This window comes from Akebia trifoliata, unplaced genomic scaffold, assembly GCF_017979445.1.
Source record: "Akebia trifoliata isolate Shusen 1 unplaced genomic scaffold, ASM1797944v1 Contig00608_ERROPOS3031104, whole genome shotgun sequence".
Taxonomy (NCBI): domain Eukaryota; kingdom Viridiplantae; phylum Streptophyta; class Magnoliopsida; order Ranunculales; family Lardizabalaceae; genus Akebia; species Akebia trifoliata.
In genome coordinates, this window is record NW_028237131.1 from 350,405 (window position 1) to 361,262 (window position 10,858).

A 10,858-nucleotide genomic window follows, 5' to 3' on the forward strand; every position below is an offset into this window, starting at 1 on the left:
TATATACCCATTATGATGTCTTGTCAAACCCCGAATTTCGAATCTAATGACTCGACTCAATATTTTGATTCAATTCAAATATCTATAACCCAGGTGTGATTGACATGACATTTAATTTAATTTAACATATTAATTAGATTAAAGTCAAATAGAGAGAAAAACAAACATATTAATCTCTAGTAGCTAACTAGTTTTGAGATACCTACGGTTTTGAAAATTATAAATCGGTGTAGAAAATTCATATCGATATTCATAATATCAATTCGAAAACTTTAAGAAATATATTAATAATTAAATAATGTATTCATGACTAATAAAAATACTAAACACCTCCAAATATGATAAAATCTATTTTTTTTTTTATCTAACCTACTGATGTTCAATGAACTCACTAATTTGTAGGATTTTTAAAGAATTCGTTATAAATCGAAATAAAGAAATGTCATAGTCTATATTCAAGAGTAAAAATTAAGGATTATGAAAATAATAAATAAATAATTCACTATATGGTATTTTCAATGAGAATATATCAAAACATAACTTTTAATTAAAAATTCCCGCATACTCTAAATCTTGATATGTGTTCGGTGTAAAACTCATATAAATTTCATTTTATCAATTTTTTTTTAAACCAAAACGGTGTAAAAATAGGTAGAAAACTCTACAACTTTCATGTTTTACATATTTTCAAAATATTAACAAAAATAGGTGTGATTTTGATTGGAAATAAACAATATAGTATTTCATTACAGAAAACAATAAAAAATTGTCATCAATGATAAATATGTTTAAAATACCAAACGATCAAAGGTAATTCCTAAAAAGATTCTTAGAACTTCTCAGGTATATGAGAAGCCTATGAAAAAAATTTCAAGTAAAAAGTTTATCTATGGAGATCATGAAAATTACAAAAATATAAAAGTCAAATGATCCACCAAAATTTTATTTATTCATCAAGGAGAATTCTCCTTAAAAATATCGTCAATGATTAAATCATCACTCCAATTTAGTAATAGAAATTATATCTTAAAATAAATAAATAAAAAATAATAATTTCCTAAAATTTATTCTCCACTCCCGTTACACTAATTTCCCGAGTAAACTTAACTTGAAAATGTTAATCGCAAGTGTGAGTTTGATAATTCTAAAATATTTCATACAAAATTAATTAATCTAAGTTTATTTATTTACAAGACAATCAATGATGCAAAAAAATGTGAATGCATAAGGTCTACACACCTAAACTGACTATTACTTGGGTTAGTCAATCGTTAAGTATAATCCGATCAATAATCCGGCTCAGCCAACCATTAGGTCATCTCTATACACGAGATCTTCTATACAGGATTTTCTTACTTATATTTTTTTCAATTACAACTTCCTTTCATCATTATATGCAATGCAGGATTATTATATAATTTACCACACTTTATGTACAAGTATGATCATTCAAGAATTAAATCACAAATCTATATTAACATTCAAAAGCATAACTATTCATGTAAATTTATTTGATATAATTCATCTATAGAATACAAAAAATTTCTATTGATCTCATAATTATATTTTTAGTATATCTAAAATTCAATTTCTATTAGAAGGGAAAGAAATTGTAATAAAATATTTAACTAATTTTTTTATATGAATTGTAAAAGATCCAACAAAACTCTCACTACCAAGATCACAATACTACTCAAATTAGGTTTTCTTTAGAACAAGAATTTGGATCCACCTCCTTGTTTCCTACGTTGTCTGGTTCGTCTTATATGAAATCCGAATCGATTTTATTTTAAGTTTCATTTCTTAGATCTTGATAAAACCTTCGTAAAAATCAAAAGGATTTCGATGATAAAACTAAATGATGACTAGTGATAAAAAAAAAAAAAACTTAAGAAAGTAGAAGATTACAATGGGATTAGGGTTTTAGTATTTATAGTGTTAAAAGGATGTAATGATCATTATTTAATTTGTTCTGTTTTAATTGAAAAGTCCATGTCCTGAACTTTGATTTTTGCAATCTTATAGTGTATTTCAGTGCAAATCTAATGGTATAATCGGTTTTGTTAAATTCCAATTTTAAAAAAATCTCTTATTTGTGGACCTACGAATTTCGTCGAGACATGTGTTTAAAAATCTAGGGCGTTACAAGTCTTGCCCAAAAACTAGAACTGATCTTTTTTTCACATTTTTTTCTTTTATTTCTTGGACTTGGCTAATCTAAAATGTCAAGAATCTTAAGAGGTAGGCTTTATCTCCAACAAGTAATCATTTAAGAAATGTTTGTTGAGGTGATGCTTGGATGATGTTCAGGGAAGAGTCATAGATCTGATCTTGTTGATTAGTGTGGAGCCATCTTTTTTCATCATCTTCTTCTGATTTTAGATCTGCATGTGTATATCTTTCACAGTAGACATTTGAAAAAAATCTGAACAAGAATAGTTGATCTTTTTATGTGTCGATGTAGGGATTTAGATGATAGAAGTTTTGACTGCTCAAGTGATGTTTGATGAAATATTAAAAAAAAAACATGAAATTCTATGAAATGGATGAATTGGATTATGCCAACTATATGATCACACCACCGACGAAAGAACGACACAGCGAGATCAGTGTGCTCATTGGAGCTCGAACTCTCATACTATGTGAAATACTGATATATAATTTATTTTTTATGATGATTACAAGACCCAAATAGGGTTTATTTAGAAACTAGTAACAAACTCTAACAAATTAAATAACCACAATCAGTTCAAATCTCTTACTAATCTACTATATTTAAATCTCCCTAAATCTTAATAGACAAGATTCAGTGCAATCATTGTACACATTATTACAATGCTTCACATCTAATACTCTAACCAATAATACAAATTCTTAAACCTCCTCCTTAGCATGGTTTCAAATCTCGTCCGAGACTGAGATAACTTGCCCAAGTCATCTCGATATCATTTAGACGATATTTTGAAAATCTCATCCGAGTTGGTAAAACTCGATTGAATCAATCGGGATTTTGTATATTTTAATCAAAATAATTAATTTTGTTAGAATTTTAATATTTATTATCAAAATAAAATATGAATTTATGATTAGACATATTCTAATATTCCCTATTTCATAAAAACATTTATAAATTATTTTATATAAATATACACAAACAACTTTTACTTATTACAGTCCAATTAAAATAAAAAAGATAAGTGTATGGTTGATAATAAGTAAAAGTTGGGATGGGATGTTAATAGAAGCTCTCTTATGGTAAACAACTGAACTTGTTTGAATGTGTTATAATGTTTTGTAATATTGAATTATAATTTGAGCCAAAACTCTATTATATTTGAAAGGTGCGTTTTACTTTAAGAAATTGGAGTGTAATAAGTAAAAGTTGGGATGCCAATAGAAACTGTCATAAATTGTAAACTAGAGTTAAATGCTTTATATCATCCAAGACAACATGAAAGAGATGCAACATCAAAATGGCCAAAATATTTGGCCAAGCACAATACAATTGTTAGATCTACATAGATTTAACGGTGGAGATCGTTTAAAAATGATCTTTTATAAAGTTTAATTTAATTACATCCTCCCACCTCTCAAATTGCATTGTAGACCCCATACTTTTTCTCTTCCCTCTGTCACATAACATGCATTATGTTCACTCCCCCTCTCTCTACAATCCTCTGTTTCTTGAATTTCTAATTATTTTTTATTTTTTTATTTTTTATTTTTCACTTCAAGAGAGAAATTATGTGGATGATGACAAGGAAATATAGAAAAGATAACAAGCATACATACATGTATTATTGTAATTACACAGAGAAACTTTAAACTTTACTAACAAAAATGTACACTTGTATTGTTGTAATTACACAGTGAAGTTTTACAATAAAATGGCGGAAGCAGTTGTCAGTGTTCTAGTAGAAAAATTGCTTGAAAGTCTCTTAAATGAAGGGCGTCAAGTGCTTGAATTCCACAAACAGTTCAGGAAAATGCAAAAGGAGCTTCCTCACATGCAAAGCTTCCTCGAAGTCGCGAATAACATAAGGATAAATGATCGAAAGGGACCTTTAAAAATTGTTGCAAGGGAACTAACAGAATTATTATATGAAACTGAGAACATTACAGAAGATTGTGAGTTGTTTCTAAGACGACGACAAAGACGAAGACGGAAATACAAGTTCCTGTGTTGCATCTCTCTTTCATTATTAAAACATCGTTATCAAATGGGAAAGAGATTGAGTGAAATAAATCAAGAAATAGGAGATCTTAGAGAGAAAATGAAAACTTATTTGCCTTCAACTGTCAATCTTCCAAGTGATGAACGTGCCGGAACTAGTCGACCAATAAGATATCCAATCATGGTGAATGATACTGAAATAGTAGGCCTAGAAGATGATGCGAAGAAAATTAAACAATGGGTCATGGATGCAAGTGGACCCATGAAGGTCATTGGGATTGTGGGGATGGGTGGAATAGGTAAAACGACCCTTGCTCAAAAGATAATGAATGATCTTCAATTGAAGGAATCCTTCGAATGTATCTTGCTTGCGACAGTTTCCCAAACCGTCAAATATGATGAATTAATCAAAAATCTTTTAAGAAAACTGAATGTGGACAAGAATTTATCAGACATTGATGTTGGTGGTCTATTGGAAGAACTACGTAAACAGTTGGATGGGAAGAGGCACTTGATTATTTTGGATGACGTTTGGAGAATAGATGAAGGGTCATGGTGGGAGAGCTTGAAGTCCACTTTGTCTCATACAAACAGGGGTGGTTGTGTTATTGTTACGACAAGGAATGAGGTAATGGCACGATCAATGGGGGCCATTGAGAAGCACATACATCGTCCAAAAGTTCTTTCCAATGGAGATGAATGGTTATTATTCACCAAAATAGTATTTACAAACAATGGAGTTCAATGTCCAAATCGAAAAATAGAGCACATCGGCAAGGAGATAGTTTCTCAATGTAAAGGGCTTCCTTTGGCAATCAAAGTTGTTGGTGGGGTGATGATAGGGAAAGGGGATTCTGTCCATGAATGGAAACGAATATCTATGCATCTAAAGCAAGAGTTGGCGGTCCAAGATGAGTTGATTTTCTCTCCATTGCAGTTGAGTTATGAAGAGCTTCCTAAACATTTGAAGCCTTGTATGTTGTATTTCGCAGCATTCTCAGAAGATTGTGAGATAAGTTTTCTTGATATAGTTTGGTGGTGGATTGGTGAGGGCTTTGTTCGACCAAGGGATGGGAGGACTGCATGGGAGATTGGATTAGAATACCTTGATGAATTAAACGGTCGTAGTTTAATATTAGGTGTAAAGAAGGACACCTATGGAACAAGATTTGAAATATGGAGAATCCATGATGTGGTACGCGACATGATTATAAAGATTGCCAAGGAAGAAAAATTTTGGGGATTGGATGACTGTGGCATGATAACTTGTACAAATGATTCACGCCGACTATATATTGAGAATTCAAAGATTGATCAAATTAATTCCCAATTGTTGCGGACAATGATCGGGTTGGATTTGTACGAAGTGGAGTTTGCATCAAATGTTGGACCCAAATTACCGCAGTTAAAATGGTTGAGGGTTTTACACATCAATTTCAACACCAATAACATTTCGGAAAATGTCCCTTCCAAGGTGAATTGGTGGAGTGAGATAGGATCTCTGTCACATCTAATTTGTCTCACAATAGTAAGGTCGCGTTTGGATGAACTGCCGGATTCTATAGAAAATCTTCAAAACCTTCAAATTCTTCTTCTACGTCAGTGTGAGAATTTAAAAAGGCTTCCTAGACAGGTGACGACTTTGGAGAAACTAAGCAGGTTGCTTTTAATTGAATGTGAAAAAATAGAGTATCTACCCAGGGGAGTTGGAAAGCTAGCAAACCTTGATGAACTTTGGGAGTTTAGGCTTGCAAATTCCAATGTTGAAGATGGGTGTCACCTTTCTGACTTGAAAACGTTGATGCTACTCAGAAATCTCTTTATTAGCATCGATTCTGAAGATCATTTAAAAGAAGAGGAACTGAAAGTCTTATCTGAGCTTAGACGACTTAAGTTGTTAGTGGTAGAATTCAAAGATGGGATAAGTGAGCAAATCATAGGGAGAGTTGATTATGAGATTCCTCCTCTTCAGAAGCTTCAAGAACTACGATTCATAAGGTATCCAGGAGAAACAACACCAGCATGGATCAATCCAACTACTCTTCCAAATTTGCAACGACTTACGATCTATTCTTCAGGAAATATTACTAGAATGAGTACAAAGTTCTTTGGGAATGACAATGTGGTTTGGGAATTAGAGAACTTAATCTTGGATATTTTGCCAAAGTTGGAGGTAGATTGGCTTAGGATGAAAAAGGCAATGCCATTCTTAAGAAAACTTACAGTTGATAATTGTGACAAACTCACGTCACCTCCTTGGAATTATGATGACAGCACTTGGGTGAAAGAAGAGGAGCATGAAGAAGAAGAAGAAGCTGATGAAGAAGAAAGTAGGCTTTGAAGCAGGACGACTGGGAAATTAAATTCCTTGGAGCTATCTCATATGGTGAGAATCTCTTTGACTACGGAACTGCATGCTCGCTTTTTATTTATTGATTGTGTGTCTACTTGTTTATTTGTTTGTTTGTTTGTTTGTTGTAATGTGAACCTTGAAATAAATCATCAACTGTTGTCTGCTACAATGATATTAAATGTGAGTAGATGAATTAATTAATCTTATTGTTTGTCTGTTTTTTTGTTCCAATCAAGAAACAGAGGTCTTCACTAGTATTAATCCTAGAAAGAAATTTATTTATTGATTTGTGTGTGAAGAGGGGGCTGTACGTGCCCCGTCCAATTGCATTCCATATTACTTCATGATGTACACTTCCTGCATTTTATCATCTAACAGTAAGCCCATAAATGGCTTAGTAACACACGTGCAAGGGGCCAAGTTAAGTCTGATCTTCCTTGTTCTTCTAGAAGGTAAGATAAGTTGGTTACTATTCAAAGGAAATTCACATTGACTCAATGGTTGCAATCATCCAATCAATGTCTATAATATTCTGGCAATAGATCTAGCTTTAATTAATTTTGTGTCTTCTGTTACCTGTCCTTCAGGGTGAGAAAGGGGCCCAAATTCTTGTTAGCCCAGAAATGGTTGATTTTCTTGTGTTATCATTTGTCTTCCATTATTAAATAAAAAGTGGTGAACTCAACACCGGTAAAACCTACCTATTTTCAATTTTTAAGTTTTTCTGATTAAAATACAATGGAAAGATCGACTAAAATCTTTAGATGACGACTTGTTTAGATGATTTCAATTCAAAAGAACTATTCTTAATTGATTTTCATTTAAAAATTAAAAAAAAAATTAAATAAATAAATCCTTAAAAATGGTTTCTTCTTTTTCCTTAAATCCTTTCTAATAGAATTGAGTCTCCAAAACTCGATTGAGATGTTAAAAATTCAATTTTTTGAAGAAAACAATGAGTTTAAATGATTAGGGCATTCAATCGTGAAAAATGTGAGAGATGAGGTCCAGTTAAGCAATCGCTGAAAACTTAGGACTATTTAGAAAGATGCCCTTCCACAAGGGTCTTTTAAGTAATTTTCCCAATATTCTTTGGAATTGAAGCATCATTGAGGGTCTATGTCCTATAAATATGCCTATTCAAATTAGTTGATTTGATCAGATACAGCTAGATGACTTATATTTTGTATTTACTTGGTCTTAAAATTTCCCAATGCTAAGACTTCAATTGTTGTTATTGTTTTTCTTTATTCCAAAGGACACTACATGAATTGTTGATTTGCACTTTTCGCAACCCAGACATTAACGTACCAAAATTAAGTTGTAGTACAATGTAACTAAACAAACCAAATTAAGATCTTGCTAATTAAGATCAACCAAATATGTCAAAGTATCAAACATAATGAGATTTGTTGAAGCCCATTTAATTCAATCCCAATGTTTTAGGTAAAGGAAAAATAAATAAATAAAAGAAAAGGAAAAGGAAAAGCAAAAAAAGAAAATCAGAATCCAAGATATAAAATAAATAAAAGAATCTAATAAAACTTTCAAAAATGAATCAACTATTGAAACAAAATTGAAGTATGAAAACAGAGAGGAAGAATAGCAACAAGTTGCTTATTAACTGCCAATACCCAATTTTTTTTTTTCCATAAATTTTGGTGTGATTTGTGGGACATTTTAAAATTCTCCTTGATATCTAAGCTTGAGAGCTATCATAGAAAATGGTGGCAACTTGGGCAATTAAGTATTTGATGATACAAGATAGTAACAACAATACTTGCAAAAATTATGTATCAAATTGGCCTTAAAAAGTCAGAAAATAAACATAAGAGTTTATATTGCCACACCAACTTTTCTTATAACACATAAAACAATGAAATTAGAAACCGTGTTTAGGTTCTGATAACTTTCTATTGTTTTATTCTTATTGTTTGAAACGATTAAAATATTTTTACAGAATAGCACACATATAAGTCATCAAAACCCATATTATGAAAATATCATGAATCATCTAGGATCTTAAATGAATCATTGAGATTCGCATTGACTATCTTGCCAAATTGTAGGATGACACTCCGTCTCAGTTATGAAACCATGGGGTAAAAAACATCACTTTTTTATTTTTATTTTAGTATAATTTTTCTCTTTGGTGGACAACACTTTTTAAACCAGTCCTAATAAAAACTTAGTGGGCTCAAGTAGGATTCAAGTCTTATAAAAATATGAATTTATGCATATTTTGAAGTCATTTGGAGCCACCTAATATTACTTTTCATCAAAATATGGTCCAATCTCTATCTTAGTTAAAACGATTTGCCTACATCATCATTAATGGTTGCATTGACAATTATCTTTGTTCTGAAATCAGTATTGATAGTTACGTTTCAAGCGATAATGAAAATAATTATAACGACAATTACATTATATCTACAATTGTAATGAAGGTGAAAGTAGTAAAAGCAGTAGTATTAGTTCCACTAACACAAATAAAAGTTGTTCAAAATAATAATTTTTCTACCATAAATAGTTTTAAGAAATTATGTAAATGACCTTTGAATCATGTCTATTGCACTGAAAACTAATAATATCCCTTTCTCAAGTTGGAGTTGGGTCCAACTGCTGATCACAACATGGAAAAAACCTATATTTGATGGCCCAAGGCGGTCGAATTTTATAAAATTTGACGGGCCAAGGTGTCGAATTTTTCATTGTCAATATTTTTTTTACAGACTGAAACCGTAAAATTAATGGAGCATGGGAGAAATTTGTTGGCTTTAAACCGTTGACTTGGGGAACATAAAAAAATTTTAACGGCCATGGGCCATCGAAATTCGATTTATAAAATTTATGGGCTTTGGCCTGTCAAATTTTTCGGTTTTCACTTAGTGGATTCTGATCGTCTAGGTCCAATCCATGGAGAATGTGCCACACTGCCACGTATCTTGTAGGATCGATAGCAGTCCAACTCCTTGTTTTGTAGGATCGATGGAGAATGTGCCCCTGAATTTCTTTATTTATTGCCACTTGTTCCGTTGATTGCTAACCTGCTTCAATTATAATTCTATAATCTATGTTTTGTCAGTGGAACCTAATCCATAGGCGACTGCGAAACAGGTACGAACCAAAATCCTCTCTCTTAAAAATATATCATTATTATTATTGTGTTTAAGATTTTAAACTTCAGGGAAAAGTCTGAATCAGTGCAGGTAACTAATCCCACAATAGAGAGAAGAGAAGATCTCCACCAAAAGATGGAGTGGGGTTTGGAAAAAATCAATGAAAATACCACTAAGAGTAAAAAATCTATGCAACATCACTATTCATCTTCTTCTCCATTCTTCAACCTTCACTTTCTCTGATTTACATGGTTGCTAATGAAAGCACCTTGACACTTTTTGAAATAAAAAAAGTTTGCGATTGGGGTATTTGGGGGATTAGGGAACCGCCAACTAATACTAGGTATAAGAACTAAAACTTGTCTCCAAAAGGATTTGAGTCGGTTTATGAGCAAAAGAAATGGGTAAGGGCTTAGGTTATGAGTTGCAGAAGGTGTTAGGCACCGAACCCACCCGATTATAAAATCGGTATCTACTATGATCCAAGATATCCTAAGGTCAATAAGGAAAGACTATGGTCAAGATAATAGGCTAAATCATCATAGGATCAAATTAAGGAGACCAAATTCATGGTCAAGATCCAAAGGAGTTTAGGTCCATTCATCATCATCTTTTTATGTTATGTTAGCCAATCAAATCCTATGGCTATGATTTTACAAATTTGAAACCTTGTCATTCTCCCAAAATTATATGAAGAAATTTCGAAAAGATTTTATCTCCAAATAACTTCGTTAGTTCCACGTGTCATGAAGCAAAACATTATTTTGATGTGCAATTCGAAGAGTTTTCCTATTTCTTTTGCAAATGAAAATCGACTTAAATCTCATGCGCACAAAAAAAAAAAAATAGTGAGTCAACCCATTGGCCACATTTTGAAAAGTGAAAATCAATTTAAAATCCTACATGCACACAAATCAGTGAGTTGACTCATTGGCCACATTTTGAAAAATGAAAATCAATTTAAAATCCTATGTGCACAAAATCAATGAGTCAACTCGATGATTAATTTTTGATTGGTCAACTCAACAATTATTGAAATGTTATTGATTCTAACATTCTCATTGCCATAGCAATCATGATACCATAGGCAAGGAAGATACCAAGGTGATAGAATACTTACCTTCGGCAAGATAAGCTAAAAAAACAGCCCAAGTCTTACCTTAGGTTTAAATAATTACCAAAAAGGGTTCAAGTTTCATCATGGCGAAATAA

At 31.8% G+C, this 10,858-nt stretch overlaps 1 protein-coding gene across 1 annotated transcript; it reads left to right on the forward strand.

The window, feature by feature from the left end:
- Window positions 1–3,887: 3,887 nt before the first annotated feature.
- On the forward strand, window positions 3,888–6,725 carry LOC147381245 (disease resistance RPP13-like protein 4). The gene has a single exon (XM_086430678.1). It carries the CDS (start codon window positions 3,888–3,890, stop codon window positions 6,513–6,515), a length of 2,628 nt encoding a protein of 875 aa, XP_086286804.1. The 3' UTR covers window positions 6,516–6,725.
- Window positions 6,726–10,858: the final 4,133 nt, after the last annotated feature.